The 21,386-nt window shown below is 36.9% G+C and overlaps 2 protein-coding genes across 4 annotated transcripts in view; both read left to right on the plus strand.

Moving 5' to 3' along the window:
• Positions 1-21,386, plus strand: part of LOC6036544 (NAD(+) hydrolase sarm1) — a 143,536-nt gene that overhangs the window by 37,208 nt on the left and 84,942 nt on the right. Inside the window, exon 1 of one of the 3 annotated variants that reach the window (XM_038265866.1) lies at positions 19,896-20,141. The exons of the other annotated variants lie outside the window; for them this stretch is intronic. The gene's annotated coding sequence lies outside the window, so the exon portion shown is untranslated. Of the gene's footprint in view, positions 1-19,895; positions 20,142-21,386 lie in introns of those variants that run through there. 3 annotated transcript variants of the gene reach the window in all.
• LOC119770627 (zip homologous protein 3-like) lies at positions 2,393-3,303 on the plus strand. The gene has a single exon (XM_038265873.1). It carries the CDS (start codon positions 2,465-2,467, stop codon positions 3,275-3,277), a length of 813 nt encoding a protein of 270 aa, XP_038121801.1. The 5' UTR covers positions 2,393-2,464; the 3' UTR covers positions 3,278-3,303.

Genomic DNA, 21,386 nt, shown 5'->3' on the forward strand with positions numbered 1-21,386 from the left:
TAATGCACACACAGATTAAGTTTTTTTAAAGCACACACACTAACTCTCATTACTGAATTCAGTAAGATTTACTGAAATCTGCACTAGGTACTATTTTCAGTAAATGAAAACTTGTTGAAATTTCAGCAAACTTCGACAACTCGGTACCAAGTTATTGCAACGAAAAACTTACTGAAAATTTCAGAAGTACAGTTTTCTGTAAATATTAACTGAAAACGAACATCAGAATTTGTTGTGCAATGACACTTTGAACGACCACGAGTTTGAAATGTTTTTTTTTTTTTAATTAATTTTGGGAAATTGGAACGTGGTCTTTCTTGAAAGAAATCATCTTGCTTGACAACCCGTTCCCAGGGGATTTAAGTTGATCCATCGCAAAATGTCGCTTGCCAACTCTCGCTTACTTTTTCATAAGTGCTATGTACATAGGAAACCCATGGCGCATTGGTTGTTTTTAAAAAGTACTCTAGAATTATTTGTACACACTTAGAATTTTTAGTCGAATTCGGTAGTTGAAAATCGGTGAACGATCTGTCAAAATGAACAACATTTTACCGAGTTTCGGTTGTACGATGAACAATAATGAACTTTATTACCGAATTTTGGTATGTTTTTACCGAATTCGTTAATTTACCGGTAAGTTACCGGACTGTTCAGCAGTTGATAATTCGGTAAATTTTACCGAATTCGGTAAAATAAATCTCAGTGTGTATGCATGAAAATCAAGAACAATTCTTGAGTGATCAGAATTTTCTTCTGGGAAGTCTTTTATCGTTTTATGTAAAAAATAAAATAGAGCTTTCAGACCCTATTGTTTAGAGTCTGGATTTTTTTTATCTCATGCGTTCCAGACTGTCAAATTCCAAAACGTCAATAATTATTTTCGGTTCGCAGCTTTTGTTCGTGTTTGAAGTTTCGATCTGGGGCTTTGTAAAATACCATCTAGGAATAAATAGAGAGAATGTGTATGTTTTTAGTTAGCAAATGTACAAAAAACATGATTTTGCACTTCTTGCGAGATTTCAGAAACAAACTTGGTTGAAAATTTAAAATTAATATAATACCCAACCTTTTAAAACTACATGAAATTGATAACATACACATTTAGATTGTTTTACCGAATTCTGTAGTTGATAATTCTGTAAAGTTTAGTTCGGTAAACCAATGAATGAACAACATTTTACCGAATATCGGTTGTACGAAGAACAATAATGATCTTCATTACCGAATTTGGTAACTATCAGTTTACCGAACTGTTAAGCAGTTGAAAATTCGGTAAACTTTAGCGAATTCGGTGAAAAAAAAATCTAAGTGTATAGATAATATTTATGTCCTACAAATTTCAAAATAAAAGTTGATAGCTTAAACAGTCACGATTCACAATGCTTAGAAAGAGCTAAATCCTAGGTTAAAACTAAACCACAATGCGTAAATACAGCACTATCATGTGACACAAGAAAGTTCCGCAACGGAAACCACATTCCATACAAAACCTTCTTATTCGTCACCACCAACATCAGTGCAGAGTGAAAACTCCCCAAATGTCCCGCTTTATTTTATGGTCATTGCATTTCCAGTGAACTTTTGCTCGTTCCAATTGCGTCACATGACAAAACGTGATAACGACACCTTGCAATTTTTTATTTATTTTTTTTTCGCGCGATCTTATTCGCGATACAAATAACTCAATTGGATACCTCTCGCTCGGGCACAGGTTTGTCACCAGCCCGCAAAAAATGGCGTGAATCATCCACGTATCGTCAATTTGATACCGGACGGATGGCTGGAATTCCCGCGACAAGTTTCTTTGAGTGATCGTGCTTAAGTTAGACATTGTCACTAGCTGAGTGTGATCCAGTTGAAAACGGCAATATTGTTAGCACGGATTATATGCATGGTGACTCCATTGCTGGAAATTCCATATTTCAATAATTTAGATTTTTTATTGAACTTAATTTGAGAATGCCAAAATTCAATTCAAATAATGTCTTAGGCTTCATCCATAAAGTACGTCACGCTAAAATCAGCCAAAATTTACCCCCCTCCCCCCCTTTGTCACACTTTTCCTATACTTATAACATTGAATGTTAAGCTTGCGCAGACCCCCCCTCCCCCCCTAGAGCGTGACATACTTTATGGATGACGCCTTAGTCATTTATAAATTCTCTCGCATATTTGGTTATATTTGGCTTCTAGACACCATTTTATGTAACATTTGCACGACTTCCAAGATCCTAAGACAATTATTGTTTAAAAAAAACACACACACAAATTACTTGTACATGACGACTCTATTTTGTCGTTTGTTTCGATTTCCGGTCAAAGCTGGCGAGCTTGAAGGGATCGGCGTCTCTTCCAAGGTTATCCCTCTTCTCGATCATCAGCTGTCAAACCACTATCAAAGTAGGCATCAACCAGCAAAGTTCACAATCTTTCTCCAACCACGTGTTTTCATCAACCGGCAATGAACGTCCTAAAGTTTTGCGAGCTCTGCTTCCGCCGCCCGAACGAGGTCGGCACGCTGCTCATCTCGTCCTGTCGGCACATGGTCTGCCGGCGATGTGTCACGGGCAGTGCCACCGCCTGTTCCGTGTGCCAGCGGGAAGCGCGGATCATCGAACTGAACGACGCCACCATGCCGGAACAGCTGAAGGAGTACTTTGACCAGAGCGACCAGCTGACCAAGTCCTACAAGGTGACCCAGTTCCAGATGGAGAAGATGGACAAGTTTATCGCCGGGAAGGTTCACCTATTGGCCAAGTACGAGGAGAAGAAGAAAACGATGAAGAAGCTGAAGGAACACTCGGACGCGCTGAAGAAGGCCATTCTGGAGGAAACGGCACTGATCCGGAAGCTGTACGAGCGTCGCAAGTCCCCGGGGGGTTCCCGCAGTACGCCTTCTTCATCAACCTCTGCGGCAGGAGGCTCAACGGAGTCACTGCGCGTGGCCACGCTGGAGCGGAACATGCAGAAGCTGACCGTGAAGCGCACGCGGACTCCGGCAACGAGCAGCAGCGAAAGTGATCTGGCCTCCAAGTCTTCCGGGTCGAAGCGGACCCCGGTTAGCTCGCCGGACGAGGTGTTCAAGGTGCCGACGTACTCGCCCAGTCTGCGGCGGGTGCCCAGCTCGGCCGAGCTTCCGGCCTCGACCCGGGATCGAATCTACCAGCAGCAGGTGCGCAACATGGACAAAGCCATGAGCCTGCCGGTGGGACCGAAGCTGAAGGTGAAGAACCGTGGGAGCGACATCGAGCGGGCTCGCAATATGCACTTTTGAGCATAACTCTGTTAAATTTGAATAAATTTACGATTTTGATTAAATAATGTTTGTTTTGCCATTTTTTATCCGTGAAACGTGACAAAGATCTTTACGACGGTGGGTTTTCCCCAGCCGCGTGTGTCCAATAAACAAACCTAGAGGCCGGTTCAATGAGCCTTTCTAGCCGCATGATCGTGGCCTGAGAAATTCTTTTTCGCACCAAGGCACACGTGTTGCGCGTGGTGTTGAATTATAACTAATTTACGACCACACCGCGAGACAATGGCCCCTATTCTGATTTTCGCATGACTTGAAGATTTGCGCTACTAAATTATTCGATTGAATCCAAGAAAAGGAACTCATACCTTTCGCACGCGGTTGCGATTGCCCGCACGATAACAATACGTGTGGCCATTAATTTAATTTGCTTTGGGTGATCGTAATTTATATGCTAAGACATGTCCCGGGAAGGAGGTTTCCCGCAGTAAATAATTCGCAAATACATTTTACACGTGGCAAATATGTAAACAGTGCACACTGGCTGTCAAAATTCTAACCTACAAACCGCACCTTACGCAAACATCAAACTATACAAAATTGTTGCAGAATCTTCTTCAAAAGCGATCCGGAAAAAGATCCGGCAGCAACATAGTACTGGTTTGACGTTTGCGGAGAGTGCCGAAAATTTTGATTGATGTGATCAATTTAATTTTGAAATTAGTCTATACACTTAGAAAAATTAGTTCACAAAACGTGAATGGTTCATATTGATCGTTAATTTTTCAAATTATACCTTTATTGGCTCAAACATTGTGGGGGCCTTCCCTATGACCGAAGAAGCCATTGTGTGTCATTGTTTCACCCATACAAGTCTCCATCTAAGAGGTCTCCATACAATTTTGGCACCTGTCCATTATTATTAATTTTACGATAAGGACTATTCATGAAAACCATTTATTAACCACGACCGCACACTTTTTTGAATTCCCAGACATTTTATTTTTTACCTAATTTTTTAATGTAAAATTGAATTGAAAAAGTTCGATTTGCGTGAAACATTTGGAGTTTTTTGATTTTGAAAAATAGTGACCATGAGTGACCTTTTCTTTTTTCATAAAATTATTTTTTTGCTGTTAAATTGTCTAAGAGACATTGACGATTGTACCTCTGGTTGCTGAGATCAGCGGCTTAAAGAAAAAAACGTTACTTAATCCACATTTAGGTGCACAGAAAAAAAAATGTGAATTTACTCGACACGGAAAAAATGAATCGAATGTAAACTCAGTTGATGTAAACTTGAGATTCGACCTATACGGTTGAATCACATGTAAAATCGTGTTTTTACGTATAATTTGTTGCAAATTTACATCAAATTGCACTTAAATTTAAATGTTTAATGACGTGCAAAAATGTTACATCATAAATGATGTAACATTCGGAAATATTTTTTTGTGTGTGGTTGGTGCTTTTCTCTCAGTTATAGAGAGATACCAACCCCCCTAAAGTGTCCACATGGTTTATGGATCGCCCCTAACGTGATCGCAGCACCAAATAAAAATAAGTGATGATTAAAAAAACAGACTGCCTACAGACATTTTGTCAATATTGTACATACACCGTCGTGGGGAAATAGATTGAGGTTATGTATATTCAGAGCATTTTCTAAATTGCTTGTAGTTTAAGATAGGTAAGTCAGATCTTTCTTAATTTCTTAATTCTTAATCCACAAGAAAGGTCATTTCAGAACCTTTCTAAAAATATATGATATGGCAGGTTTCCATGCAAAAACCACCCTTTTTTGCAAATTGTGAAATTTGTATGCAGCAGTTTTTTAAGCATAACTTTTGATGTGCTTTACTAAATATTATGAATTTCAATAGGGACGTACGGGACTCCAAGACGAATCGAATGAGGCCAATACGGTCAAAATCGGCTCAGTCAGGTCGAATTAAAAAGTTCATTTTTCGAGTGATTTTATAGCCTTTCCTCGGTAACCCAGTCACGAAATTTTCTAGCAGAGCTGGTTCTGCCCGAATCCTGCTAGAACGGTGGAACATTTCTGCTAGAATGTTGTAAGAATATCCACCTCTGTTAGAACGCTGCTAGAATCCTGCTTAAACGCCGTGACTGGGAAGGTGAGGAAGGCAAAATATATGATTGTGATATTTTCCGAATACAATATTTTGAAAATGTTGAAATCAAGACTAACGTTTTAAAAGGGCGTAATATTCAATGTTTTTGGAAATTGTCTGCAAAAAGGATTTTTGGCGAATTATTGATAGTAGATAGCAACAAAATATATATACAAAAGTTTTCTCAGCAAAACTTGGGTAGCACCAGTTAATCCCTGTCTGCTAAACCAAATAAATCTTCACACAATAATTGACTATTATTTATTCTGTTGTTTTTGGTGTGGTGACTAAATCATTTTCTATCTGTTACGTTTTTCTTTTTGATTATGGATGATTTACCTAATCATGCCTCAGCAAATCCATTAATACCTAAAGCTGTTATGAATGCTGCAATGTTGAGTGATAAAATCAATATCTGCCACATGAATGTTCAGAGCCTTTGTGCTAGACGGTTTACAAAACTTGAAGAATTGAAACAAAACATAATTGGTAGCAAATTAGATATTATCTGCTTTACTGAAACTTGGCTTGATACCTCCATCAATGACTCCTTAATTGCAATACAAGGGTTCGACGTGGTGCGTAATGATCGGAATCGCCATGGAGGTGGAATCTGTGTATATTTCAATCAAAAAAGGTTAACGTGTCGAATACTTAAAAGTTCAAACAATTTAGCAACTAATGAAGGTCGTTATACAACTGAGTTTCTTATATTAGAAGTTATTTGTGGTGATAGTAGATTTTTACTAGCTGTTTACTATAATCCACCTACGTTAGACTGCTCTTACAGTTTGCGATCCCACATTGAAGAGTTTTGTATGAACTATGAAAGATCTTATTTTATTGGCGACTTCAATACCGATATTCGTTTTCAAAACAGAAGAACAAATGAGTTTTTGGAAACAATTTCTAGCATGTCACTTTCATGCATAAATAATGAACCAACTTTTTATCACAACAACGGCTCATCACTGTTAGATTTATTGTTAACTGATGCTCCAGATTCTGTACTTAAATGCAATCAAATTTCTATGCCTGGTGTTTCTAACCATGATCTAGTTTTTGCCACTTTAGATATAACTTCACGCCGCGAGTCTGTGGGTTATTGGTTTCGTGACTACTATCATTATGAACAGGAATCACTAAATGTAGCTTTCAACCGCATCGACTTAAATGAATTTAAAAGTATTCATGACTCTGACATTCTTCTCAACATTTTAAATAATCGTTTATATATAATTCATGAACAAATTTTTCCTCTTCGCTTTAAAAATCTCAATGTAATTCGTGGTTTAACTCTGACATTGAAAGAGCAATAATTAATAGAGATCTAGCCTACAGAAATTGGAAAAACTGCAAGAATTCTGCAAATCGAGTTCATTATAATAGAATGAGAAATCTTGTCACTTCTCTTATAAGACAAGCTAAATACTTTCATGATAGACAACGCATTAACACAAACCTTCCAGTTAAGCAACTCTGGAAAAATATAAAAAACATTGGAATTTCAAGTTCAGAGTCATCCAATAGTAGCTCTGCTCATTCGGCAGAAGAGATAAATAATTATTTTGCATCAAATTTCTCTGAAATCGACAATTCAATTATTCATTATTCTCACTCCCAAAATTCGTTTCATTTTGGTCAAATTGATTGCAATGATATTATTATCTCTTTGTTTTCTATTAAGTCCAATGCGGTCGGACTTGACCTTCTTCCCCTTAAATTTCTTCAAACCATCTTACCACTAGCATTGCCTTTCATCCATCATTTATTCAATACAATAATTTCTACATCTAAATTCCCATCTCAATGGAAACGCGTGAAAGTTATTCCAATTCTTAAGAAAAGAGGAAACTCGGATATTATGAATTTGCGCCCAATAAGCTTGCTAAGCGTTCTATCTAAAGCTTTTGAGAAGATAGTTAAAGATCAAATCTCACAATTCATTGCTGATATGAATTACTTGCACCCATTTCAATCTGGCTTTCGCAAAAACCACAGCACTGAAACAGCTCTCATGAAAGTTCATGACGATGTTGCGCTTGCAATCGATAAGAAAGGTGTCGCTATTCTCTTATTGATCGATTTCGCCAAAGCGTTTGATAGAGTTTCGCATGCTAGACTAATCAATAAATTAATTTCTCGTTACAATTTTTCTGACTCAGCCGCAAAGTTAATTGAAAGTTACTTAAAAGATAGGTATCAGTCTGTTTTCTCCAATAGCACTTTTTCACCTTTTATACTCTGTGAATCTGGGGTTCCTCAAGGTTCCATACTAGGTCCCCTTTTATTCTCTCTCTTTATCAATGATTTACCACTTGTATTGCGTCACTGTTCAGTGCATTTATTTGCTGACGATGTACAAATTTATTACTGTGTAGCTCCAAATTTAAACATGAGTGTAGTGTGCGAAAATATAAACTACGACCTAGAACAAGTGATAAATTGGTCGATATCTAATCTACTTCCCATTAATCCTTCAAAAACGAAAGCTTTGTTAATTCACAATCAAAGGGAAACACCCGAAACACCCATTATAAAAATGAATGGAATAGTGATAAACTTTGTAGTTGAAGCGAACAACCTTGGTGTCATCTTTAAAAATAACTTGGCATGGGATGCTCAAATTAATTCCCAGTGTCGAAAAATTTACATAGCTCTGAAACAATTAAACATGAGAACTAAACATTTAGATACAGCTATTAAATTAAAACTTTTCAAAACGTTGATCTTCCCGCACTTTATATATTCCGATTTCATATATTCTAACGCACTGGGCGCTTCGTTGGACAGACTTCGTATTGCATTAAATGCGTGCGTTCGATATGTTTACAACTTGAATAGATATTCTCGAGTCTCCCACCTACAAGCGAATCTTATTGGATGCAATTTCTCAAAATTCTGTAAATATCGTTCTTGCGTTCTTCTTCATAGAATCATTAGATCAAGATTACCCCATTATCTTTATGAAAAATTGATTCCCTTTCGTAACACAAGAACCCAAAGTTACGTTATTCCAAATCATAACTCCTTTTACTACAGTCAATCATTCTTTGCTAGAGGCATTGTAAATTGGAACAGCTTACCAACCAGTATTAAACTCGTTATATCTAAATATACTTTCAAACATGATTTGCTCACCTACCTTAACAACACGAATAATTAATTAGTTTAAGAGAACCTATCACTGTGTAAAATAGTTTTATTGAATCACGCAAGCACACAAATTGTAACAATTAAAAAGATTTTATCTTACGTTACATGAATAAATAAATAAATAAATAAAATAAATAATTACCATCAGCCTTACTAACCCGCCGCTAAATAAGTGGCGCCAAGCCGATCCGTAATGAACGTGCTTGTTTCGAGTAAAAATAACCGCGCGACAGTCAAGTCACGCGAACCATATTAACCAGTCAGTCAGCACAGTCGCAAACGTCGCGACGCCATCGCCGCGGTGTCATTCATTCATAGAAAAAGTCGCAATGTTATTGTTATTGTATTTTTCCTTGAAGCCCGGCTTGCAAACTCACTTCAGCCCCGCGTGAATAATGACAGTATAATTGTTCTAAGAGAAAATTATCTACAAAGTGGTTTCGCACACTTGGGATTACTTCCTGAAGGATGTTATAAACGTTATCTTGCGTCTAGATGATTGCTCAAAATCAACATGGAAATGATCTAATTTTTCCTACTGAGCCAAACCACGCGGAAGGGGGAGTCACCTTACATTACGTTGCACTGCTTTTTAGGTTGATGACTTTTGTGAATGAATTTCGAGGAAAGTGATGCCTCCACATTTACTACGTTCGCAAACTGGGCTATCGCGTCGTTGGTGAGGTGGCTGATAAAGTGAGCGATTACAATCTGAACGACATTATGTCATTTTGTACAAGTGGCGCAAATGACATCATGAAAACAAAACCTGGAACGATGATTCTTCTTCAAAATATGATTGCAACGTGATTCGATTCTATTTGTTTGAAAACTTCAAACTTGTAAATATAACATACAATGAAATTTGAACTTATAGCACAGTGGTTCTCAACCTTTTACGTTGCATTCCCCCCTTGGCTTATTCTAAAGACCTTCACCCCCTCTTATTTTTAACTATTTTTTGGTAAAATAGAATAATTAACATAATTTTGTATTTAGGCCGTTGCAAATATTTTTCAAAGTTTATGTCGCCCCCCGCTTCAAAATTGGTCCGAAAAATCAGGGGGCAAAACATTTTTTTTTTCAAAAATCTTCAAAATTTTAATGAAATTAGAAGTCAAATCAACTTAAAACAATCTAAAACGCATTTTTCTGCATTGATAATCATATTTAGCATGTTTGGCCTGGATCAAAAGTATTTTTAATTTTTATGAAATTCCAATGTACAGCACTGCAAAGGAGGTATTTTGCAAAACAACTGGACAGGTGTATAATGCATTTTTAAACACTTTGTTCATTCAAATGTTGAAACCATGGCTCGTAAATTCAATTTTTAAAGTTTTTTTTATTTTTTTGACCCCCCCCCCCCCCCTTGACTTTGGTCAGAGTCGAGGGACATTAACCTCCAAAAATAATTGCATCGGCCTTAATAATTAATAATAAAAGATTGATGTTTTAAAATCATGAGTAAATGAATCATACAAAAATTTTGAATTTGTTATTGCGAAATAAACTGAACTACTTTTGTTCTTTTCAATTTGTTTGATTTAGTCAAAAATAATTGAAAAAGTTTTGTTTAAAAAAAATTACAGACATAAGTATTTAAATAAAAAAAGCTGAACGCAAAAAAAAAATTCCTATATCTTTAGGAATTAAAAAAGTCTTTGTTAATCATAGAAAGAGCACAACAACAAAAAACATGATCATGATGGAAAAACTACAAAAATAATCCAGATTTCAAATAATTTTAAGTACTGATCAAAATTTTCTGATTCATATGAAAACATGAAGGATTACTTAAAAAAGTATCAGAAAATGATTAAATTTTTGAAAACACGTTAAAGACATTGAATTTCTTTTGCATCCTCATTCCCCCCCAAGAATGCCCAAATTCCCCCACCAGTTGAGAAACGCTGTTATAGCATCTAAAAACTGCCAAATGTTTGTGCACGTGTAATGAAACACAAACTTGGAAAATAGACTACTGCCAACAGAAACACGATGTTGTACATCAAAAAGTTATCCTATCGCACATAAACGCTAAAAATAGAACAATTTTATAGAGTAGACAAACTGTAAAGCGGTCGGCTAACCGAATAGAACGTAAAAAAAACAGTGTTGCTTGTTGAACGTCTACCACAATATTTGCCATTAAAAATTCGTAATGCGTTTCATTTTTTTATTTTATGCATGAAGCCATTAAGAAAATTTTCAATTCATTTCGCAATGTTACAAAAAAAATACTCATCGATCCCGTCCCCGAATATTACACAATATTGCAAGAAACTACTCCTGCTGGACAAAATACCCACGATTAATCGACATCACCTCGCTAATAGTCACCTTTCACCAGATTTGCAGGCAAATAAATAAATTTCTGTGAATTTTTCGGTCAAGTTTCAAAAGACACACACACACCACCCAAACCAGTTTCTCTTTTATTCGCCCAAAAGAGACAACCCAAAATAATTATAATCCATCCTTGGAAAGCGATCAATCAAATGTGACATGGATTTTATTAAACAGGCTTTTGTTTCTCTCCAGTGCTGGGATCTTTGAGACTGCGTTTGAACTGATGATTCATCTTGGGCATCTCGCGTTTTGTTCCTTTTCAAAGTTTCTCAATGAAGCTCGTCGATTGAAAGGTGCGAAACTTGAAAGTTTCTCAATGACCAAGAGTCGGCAACATTCGATCGATATTCATGACGTGGTGTCACCTGACCTCCGAAATTCCAAGTTGGCTGACGTAATAAGAAGCAATTAAAATGTTAATTTGTTGAATCTGAAACAACAATATAGTTTTTTAAAAGCGGTTTAGTGCACTTCATTTTTAAAAATCGTAAATGTATGATTACAACTGTTCCGAAATTGCAATATATTTCAAAAAATAATGTGGATATATTTTTAAAAAAAATCCACCATAAATATAAAGCAGCAATAACATTGAGAAATTTACGAATTCCCCTTTAAAAAATGGTCCAAAATAATAGGGGGCAAAACAAATATTTTCCAAAAAAACATCAAAATTTCTATGTAATTTTAAGTGCAATCAGCTGAATACAATTAAAAGTGCATTCCTCTGCATTTATAATTATTTTTAACATGTTCTAATTAATTCAAAAATATTTTGAGTTTTTGTGAATTTTTGTTGTTTAGTACCTCAAAAAGTTTTTTTTCCGCAAAACAAATATTTCTTCAAAATATAGAATTTTCTAAAAGTTATGATTGCAACCCATCTGTACTGCCATTTGTTTTAGAGCAATTCTAGCTCAAATTAGGATCCTAAAAATTTCAAAAATCATTTACTAAAACTATTTTCTTTTGAAAAAGTGGTCTGAACGTCAACCCTTTTCAAAAACAGATAGTGGGAATCGATTCTCCAGACAATCTTACATCAAAGTCTCCATATTGACTTATAGCCTAAGTCCAATCCTTTAAAAATGGAAATGTTGAAAAAATAGGAGTTTTGACCATTTTGCGATGGTTTTTGTCCATGTCTAATCACGGTGTGTTTCCTAGAACAAACTTAAGATAAAAACGTTACTTAATCCACCCTTAGGTGGTTGGTGCCTTCCTCACATTTAGATAGGGTTGTCAGATCTGCAATCTATTGAACTTATTGAAAAGGTTTTTTGATTACCTATCCAACGACAAGTCGCATGATAGATCCGGACAATGTTTTCATCAAAATATCTGAGATCCGGCCTCTAAAAAGTTCATAAATAACACTTAAGTGCTTATAGCTTTTGATAGGGTTGTCAGATCTGCAGTCTATTGAGCTCGTTGTTGTTGTTTATTTCTCAACAGGCACTTGTTGCCCAAATGAACTTAATACTAAAACTAAAACTAAAACAGTCGTCTTAACACTGATAAAAACTTAGATTTTAACACATCACGGGACAAACTGACATCAAAAACATTGGACACTTTATTGAAGGCCCGCTTAAGTCCGACGATAGCTCCGTTGGCACTGTAATTGGTACGGCGGAAAGGAATCTGCATGATTGGCGTGTGACGTAGCTGGCGGGCAGGTGCGGTCAAGCTGATCTTTTCTCGGAGAGAAGGGCAGTCAATTCTGTCTGTCAATACGTCTGACACAGTCAATGCACGGGCCAGATCACGACGCAGCTGGAGGGTATCCAGATGCATGAGCTGGCAGCGGTCTTCGTAGGGCGGCAGCTGATGGGGATCTCTCCAAGGCAGTAATCTCAAGGCGTATCTGACGAACCTTCTTTGGATACTCTCGAGCTGGTACACCGCATTGTTGTAGTGAGGTCTTTTGAATACCTATCCAACGATAGGTCGCATGATAGATCCGGACAACGTTTTCATCAAAATATCAGAGATCCGGCCTCCAAAAAGTGCGTAAATAATACTTAAGTGCTTATAACTTTTGATAGGGTTGTCAGACCTTCAATCTTTTGAACTCGTTGGAAAGGTCTTCTGAATACCTTTCTAAAAATGTATAAAATGATGGGGTATCGTACAAAAACCACCCTTTTTACAATCTTCCGGACTTTTGCTAAAATCGTTTTTTTAGCATAACTTTTGAAGAACTTAACTAAACTTTATAATTTTCAATAGCGACTTATGGGACCCCAAGACGGATCGAATGAAACCAAAACAGTCCAAATCGGTTCAGCCAGTGCCGAGATAATCCAGTGCAAATTTTTTTGATCAACATCCCACCACACACACAGACATTTGCTCAGAATTGAAGTGCAGTGCTTCTAGGGACGCGCAGTCCTGTTTTTTCGCGATAATTTTCGTCTCTTTTGTGTGGCTGTTTGTGCGTAATGTTCCGTCAGTGCAAGCGGATGGTTGTGTTTGTGTGCAAAGTGCCCTTTCTTCATCATCGCTGGTTGGAAGGCAATTTGATGGTTGAGTTCGTTAGTTTTACCGCGTAAAATAATATTTTGATTCATTCAGAACGTTGTGTGGTGTGCGAGTCTTTTTTTTGTGTTGAAAAGACCTTCCCATAGCTCCGTAGCTCGGAGGGCTCGACGTCGGTTGTTTATGTGTTAAGCCCTCTCCATAGCATCGTAGCTCGAGAGGCAACGATAATCAATACCTCATCTAGTTAACAGAAAGAAGATCGGAAGGCATTTGATGGTTGAGTTCGTAGCGTCGTTTCCGTAACAAATTTATGAATTAAATGGTTATATAATTAAGAATCAGAATACGCTAGCATTGCAGCATTGCGTTTAACACTTCATTCTTTAAATAAACATTATTTGGCTTTATCTTTCCACAGCCGGCTGTCTAAGATGAAACCATTTCATTAAAAATTTAACAACAGTTAAACGGGAAATGTCTCATCCGCAGCATCCGATTGTTTGCCTTGAGAATAAAATATAATACCTTTCAACAAACACTATGATTTTGGGTCGCATCATCATCTTCTATGATGAATCCTGACCAAACACCCTATCCTACTAACAAGTTTTCAGGTTCCTGGCGCTCGTGGGGTGTAAGCACAGAGTAAATCAGCTGCCCTAGTAGCAACCTGCGCTAACTAACATTCCCGTCCCTTAAAATCGAGGTCTACAAACTGACATGGCGGGCGCCGTTGGTGGCCAATGACTGTTACCTATTCGCAACTGATCTAGCTTTAGCAATCATGGTGTTTTATCTTTTCAGCGCATTCATACATGCTGTTGATAAGGGAAACACCACTAGATCGTCGAAGCCTATAATCAGTAGTGCTGAAAGGATATTACGGTTCTGTTCAGCAACGGAGGGGCAACCATGGGTGATCTCTCATGCTCATGCTCATGCTCATGCAAATTTTTTTGATCAACATCCCACCACACACACAGACATTTGCTCAGAATTTGATTCTGAGTCGATATGTATACATGAAGGTGGGTCTATGAGGTTAAACTAAGAAGTTCGTTTTCTGAGTGATTTTATAGCCTTTCCTCAGTAAGGTGAGGAAGGCAAAAATTCGGCAAGTCTAATATTTGGCACCATGAAAGAATGGCTCTTTCCCGACATTTTGCGGGGTCCGGCGAAATATTTCGTCAGGGGGTCTAGAGCAACTTTTTTTTGTAGATTTTTTTTGATTTTGTAGGATTTTTCTTCAGAATAGTCGATGGATATCGATGAGTTCATGTTCATACCCATAAAATTTCTTATGGATGTGCCCCAAGAGACTCTAAATTACATATTTGACCTCTAATAAAAAAAATCCAACCCAAATTTACCAGATTTCAAGCATTCTTTGAAATATCCCAAAATCCAAGCTAGAAACCTGAAAACGACAGAATAATTTTTTTTTTGTACAATTTGTCATGAAAATACAGCAACAGATTGCCCGGATACAAATTCGAGCTTAAAACATTGCTAAATTTAGAGTATTGCATTTAAAAGCTTTTTATTACCCAAAAGGTTCCAAACATTATTTTTTCAATCCTCTGGCATACTATTACACTATGACACTATGACATTTAAAAAAAACGAATCAATCACATTGCACAGTGGTCACAACTTGGTCCACAACGAAAAATTAAGTGTAAAATGGATTTTCCGAAAAATGTTGAAGTTTTGGAGCTTTGGTGTCTTCAGAAGAGTTGTTGCAAATAGATAAGGGCATCTTTTGGCTTGGTTCAAAATTAGTGTGGTTCACGATTAGGGTGATTTTGAAATTCTAACTTTTCAGGAATATTTTTGTTTTTTTTAGTTTTGTAAAAAGTTGTTGGGTTTGCCAATTCAATCAACTTTGTCGAAAACACCAAAATTTTATCTCGCAATCTACGCCTGCTACGATCAAATTTAGAGAAAGCATCTGAGCAAACCTTCAAAAATCAGTTTTTTTAGCATAGCAATTATGGGTTATGTTTTAGAGAAAAGTGTTATTCCGAGCACTTTAAGAGCTCTGCAAAACGAACATTTTTATCTTCTAACAAGTAAATTTGGACTTAAGGGTAAAAAATTACGCCCATTTTAAGGTAAAAAAGATTCGAAAGGGGAGATCTAGCACTACAAACGCTGAAAAATCCCTAAAATGTCTAATTTTCAAGGGAAAAGTGTATGGGACCACCCATCCTACATTTTTAATGAGTCTTTCTACAAAATGTTAGTTTATTGCCTAAAACAAATTTAGCGAAAAAAATCATAACATCACCTTAAAATTGATCTTTTAAACATTAAAATTCGTAAAATCTCATAGAAGTGGCGTGTATTTTTCTTTCCGAATTTTTTTTTCAGAAATCCCGTTTGTCCTTGACCAGTTTTTGATACAATGCAACGGCTTCGAGATACAGTAATTTTTAAATTACGAAATACAAAAATATCTTAATAACATACGCCCTTCTCAAATGAAAAAAAAACGAAAAAATGATTGTCCGTGATTCGATTATCAGATTCAAACCTTCTGATAATCGAATTCAGATAATCGCAACTTCGGATGATTGAAGCTTCAGATAATTGAGTCTGGACTGCATCAAATAAAAAAAAATCTTTAAGCATAAATCAAATTTGCAGTAAATTTGTGCGTAAACAATCGCCAATCCCAGCCAAACTTGAATTTAATGTTAAAAGCTATGAATTAAAAAAAAGTATGAATATAAAGAGCAAACATTTTGTCTATGATTCGATTATCCGAAGTTCCAAAAAAACATTCGTATAATCGAAACATCAGATCATCGAGGTTTCGGATGATGGAGTCTGGACTGTACCTCTCTGATAGCAACCTGAATCACTCTACAGCGCAGCTGGCAGATCCAACCTGTTAAGCAACCGCTAATAGGTATAAATTTTAATCTAATTGGATCACACCGGAGACCCCGGCCATCCACCGCAGATTGAATCAAGTGTCGCGTGGCATCTCCCCGCTACCCGCATGTGACCGCGTAAGGCCGTATCACAATTTGAGCTCAGCCGCGAAGCCCCCCATGAGTAAGCTTAATTTCCAAGAATTCGCAGCAACCAAATGGAGAGCAGAGCCGCTAAGCCGCGGACACCCAAACAAGGAAGATTCAACGCAACCGCTCCTCGAACACTCTCTCTCTGTAAACACACTCACCGACGGTCGATCCTCCACCAACCGGCTCTGAAGTGTTGTGTTTGTGCTGTTAGAGGGCAGGTACTGCTATGGCCGGTGTAGTTGTGAGTTACCTGTTTCACTCTTTCTCATCAACGGTCGGTAAGATGTAAGTACTGGTGAATAAATTGGCTCAGCTGAACTTGAATTATAGCACTATTCGCGTGAAAGGTAAATATTACCTGTTTGTTGAACGCAAAAAATGCCGAGCGATAAAATTCCATTTAGATGATTTATCTCATGGAATAACTTCTTGATTACAACAATTTCAAAACAGATCATTCAGCAAAGTTTGCACGATCATGATCAACCGCAACAGTAGTAGCTTCTCCACCTCAGACGACCCTTGAAAGCGCCACCAGAACACGTGGGTGTTGAAGGAAATCCCACGCTCTCGAAAAAACCCACGCACAAGGGGCTCCAAGATCAGCATAAGCAGCATGAGGAAAGCATTATCCGGCCGGACAAGTCACAGAGACATAACAAACACAGAGGTTATGAAATCGCCGGATAGTGTGACCACGGCTTAACGTCGCTGAGAGAGAGAACATCGTTTACGGATACGATCATACTGATGATCACTCACTCACATTATGGCAGATCTTGGTTGAGTTCATTCAGATTTTGAGAATCATCCATTGAAAGATGAACGAAGAACCGGCTTATTATAGGAACATACTGACAAGATTTTTACAGACAGATGGAACTCACGATGGAAAAGGGGTTTTCATTCATATGTCACACTTATGAAAACTTGTTTAAACTATTATTTATATGGGAACATTTTAACAAATACGTAATATTCATTCAGACCACATGTCTATCAAAAAAATAATAATAAAAGTTTTGTTGTGTTATGAATCTCTGTTTGTCACTTTTAAAAGGCAACCTTTTTTTCAATGGACATATGAACCAATAGGGTGTAATATGGTTGTATGGAAAAAAATAAAGTTGTTCAAATTTAGTGGGCACATCAACTTTTCAGTTCCTTTTGGGGTCCTAAACAACTCCGCAAAGTTTGAGAACGATTGGTTAAGTCCCCACTTTGCGCAAAGCGATTCAATTTTCCATATTAATTTGTATAGGGAAACCCTTTTTTTTATTTTGATTTTTTTTAAATCCACGTTTCACGCTATATTAAAACCGGATTCATATTTGGTTGCTCTGGAATGTGCTCTACAACTTTCCCGAAGATAGTATGGTACTAACTTGCTCCTTTAAAAAGATACAACGTGTTCAAAACTCTTCTAAAACGTGTTTTTTGCTCGAAAATCACGTTTTTGACGAGTTTTGACTCAAAAAAGGAGGAGGACTCTTCTTTCAGGAGCAAGTTAGTACCATACTCTCTTCGGGAAAGTTGTAGAGTACCTTCCAGAGCAACCGAATATGAATCCGGAAAAAAAATTAAGAATATTAAATATTTATCCAAGATTAAAAAATATCTCCATAGCTTATAGGACCTTTAAAAAACTGTAGATTTTTGAGCAGTTCTCTACAAAATCGGTCTTTTATTGAATTTTTTTTTTTGTTTTTTTTACTCCGGCTGAAACTTTTTTGGTGCCTTTGGTATGCCCAAAAAAGTCATTTTGCATCATTAGTTCGTTCATATAATTTTCCATACAAATTTGGCAGCTGTCCATACAAAAATGATGTATGAAAATTAAAAAAATCTGTATCTTTTGAAGGATTTTTTTTGTTGATTTGGTGTCTTGTGCAAAGTTGTAGGTATAGATAAGGAGAAAAAAAATGATACGCAGTAAAAAAAAATTGTGATTTTTAATTTAACTTTTTGTCACTAAAACTTGATTTGCAAAAAAACACTTTTTTCAAACGACATCAAATGCCAACTTTTCAGAAATTTCCAGGTTGTGCAAAAAATCTTTGACCGAGTTATGATTTTTTTAATCAGTACTGTTTTTTCAAAAAATCGAAATATCGGTCGTAAAAATTTTTCTAAATTATGTTTTGATGTAAAATCGAATGTGCAATCAAAAAGTACTTCAGTGAAATTTTGATAAAGTGCACCGTTTTCAAGTTAAAGCCATTTTTAGGAAATTGTCGCATTTTTTCATTTTTTTAAATGTGTGCACATATTTGCCCACTTTAAAAAAAATATATTTTTGAAAGGCTGAGAATATTCTCTATATTTTGCTTTTTTGAACTTTGTTGATACGACCCTTAGTTGCTGAGGTATTGACATGCAAAGGTTTAAAAACAGGAAAATTGATGTTTTCTTAGTCTCACCCAAACAACCCACCATTTTGTAATGTCGATATCTCAGCACCTAATGGCCCGATTTACAATGTTAAAATACGAAACATTCGTGAAATTTTCCGATCTTTTCGAAAACGATATATTAAAAAAAAATCAGAACTAATAAAAGGGCGAAATATCGAATGTTTGGCCTATTGAAATGTTAGTCTTGATTTAAAATGTTTGGAAATATTGTTTTCGAAAAGATCGGAAAATTTCACGATAGTTTCGTATTTAAACATTGTCCATCGGACCATAAGTTGCTGAGATATCGACGTAAGAAAATGGTGGGTTGTTTGAGTGAGACTTAGAAATATCAATTTTTCTGTTTTTAAACCTTTGCATGGCAATATCTCAGCAACTAAGTTTCGTATCAAAAAGTTCAAAAAAGCAAAATATAGAGAATTTTCTCAGTTTTTCAAAAATATTTTTTCAAAGATTTTTTGCACAACCTGGAAATTTATGAAAAGTTGGCATTTGATGTCCCCTAAAAAATATCAAAACATAAAAGTTATAAAACAAAATTATTAAAATTGTATCAAAATCGAGTTAAAAAAATAGATTTCGTGTTATTTTAAAAGATCTTAATATTACACATGTTTCATTTCGCTCAAAATCATCCAACGTGAGTGACTCTTTCTCTCACTAACAAACTTCGCAAATACTAAATTTCACTTTCGCTATTCTTGTATGATTGCTCCTTTATACACTTTTATGACTGCTCTGCCTCCTTCTGACTGAAGCCGGTCTGCCCAAGTATTGGTTGTCCTCCACACCAACTCGAAGGGGGAACTCAGCTCTTTGATGATAACCCAAGGGACGGACGGCTCAGTCAGTTACTCAACGAACGCCGACCGCAACGGACGCGAAAATCTCGAACCTTAAAAGTTTGAAAGTTTTTTTAAAGTTGAAATATTATTCAGAAACTTTCACGACGCGTTACGATAAGATATTCGAAAAAAAAAGGATTTCTCTCGCGATTTTGTTATAATTTATTCGGATTTGTGATATTCATATGATTCAAGGTAAATTTTCAAAAGAGGCGAGATTCAATCAAAGAAGAGTAAAATTTCATCTTTCAAGAGTGCTAATAAAGTGAATGGGATCAATTTCAAGTGAAACAAAGTTTTTGGAAGTGAGCCAATGTGGCCAATTGAAATAGATGTGAGATTTATTAATGTTCAGTGAAGAATTTCGAAGGAAATAAGTTACTATCATCTCTGGAAGCAAACGAAGAATTTCCGGAGCATAAAAACGACAGTTTAATCCCCAGGCCTACTATAAAGTGTTAATTTAAGTAAGTGATAATAATGGCGGCATGTTACGCGAGATGCTCCAGGAACGCGAAAAATGGCGCATGTGCAATCGTGACATTTGCCACAATTCCAAGAAAGTTGGTGCTCTCTCTCTCTCGCTCCTTCTCTCTCGTGACTGGAACTTTAGCATGACTTTCCTTTTGCTAGCAAATGGTTCGCTAATTACCATGGCAATAATCATTCAGCCTGGTCGTCGCCGCAGTCAAAACAAAACCCCTGGCGCAAAGAATTACGCTAATGGACTTTTGTCCTATTGTCATCTCTCTTATTCACTTTATGTCACTTTGACTTTTGCTTTTGCACACAAGTCAATAAACCGTGCTGCAGGTGCACGCCGCCTCCTGAGAGGGAAAGGAATTTCTTTATCAGGATCTTGACCGCGAGAGAGTGACCATCACTTTGGTTCTTGCTTGATGTCCGAGGAACCGGTTTTCTTTCAACTGACAGTCACTCGATTGTTGTGCTTTTGATGGAGGAATTTGTCTTGTAGAATGGAAAGGGAGAAACTCGAACTTTCGGTCGTTTATCAACCATGCTGGAGCGATTAGAAGGAGTTATCTGTTTGGGGTGATGATTGCGAGAACAGTACATACAGTAGTCGGACAGTCACATGTGACAAGACGACCTCTGACAAGAAATTCTCTTTGACAACTTGTCGCAATTGCAGGGTGTGTCAAAAAAGCACAATCAGACCGTATATGCATTCATTGTTTTATAAAGTCTTCAATAATATGATACAAAATAGTTTTGAAACACTTTTTTTAATGCAAATTTTGATTCAATCATAATTTCCAAATAAACTACATCCTTGAGCCGAGTTAGATTTTTTTTTCCTCATGACGATCAGTCGCAAGAAGGCAAAAAACTCACAAGTGCTAATAAAACTCCCATGCTCGTGCGTCATTACAACAAACCAGTAAGAAACCATTCGCCCCATAAATACCGGTATCCGATATGGCACGCCAGAGAGTTTCAAGAGTCTCTGAGCTGAGACGATCGAGCAGACCTACAATCGGCGGGAAATTCCCGGCTCGTTGTGGTGCGGCCCAGATTTGCCGGTTGTGGCCGCAGAAAACAGAACAGAATTTCGCTGGTAAACAGTAACAACAACAACAACAGCGGCAGCAAGGCATCGAATTCTGGGAAAAAATCAGTGCAAACATTTACACGCAAATTTGCCTTTGCGTGCTTCTTGTGGGGTTTCGACGAGGAGATGTTTTTGGAAT

The sequence above is a fragment of the Culex quinquefasciatus genome, chromosome 3 (genome assembly GCF_015732765.1).
Source record: "Culex quinquefasciatus strain JHB chromosome 3, VPISU_Cqui_1.0_pri_paternal, whole genome shotgun sequence".
Lineage (NCBI taxonomy): Eukaryota > Metazoa > Arthropoda > Insecta > Diptera > Culicidae > Culex > Culex quinquefasciatus.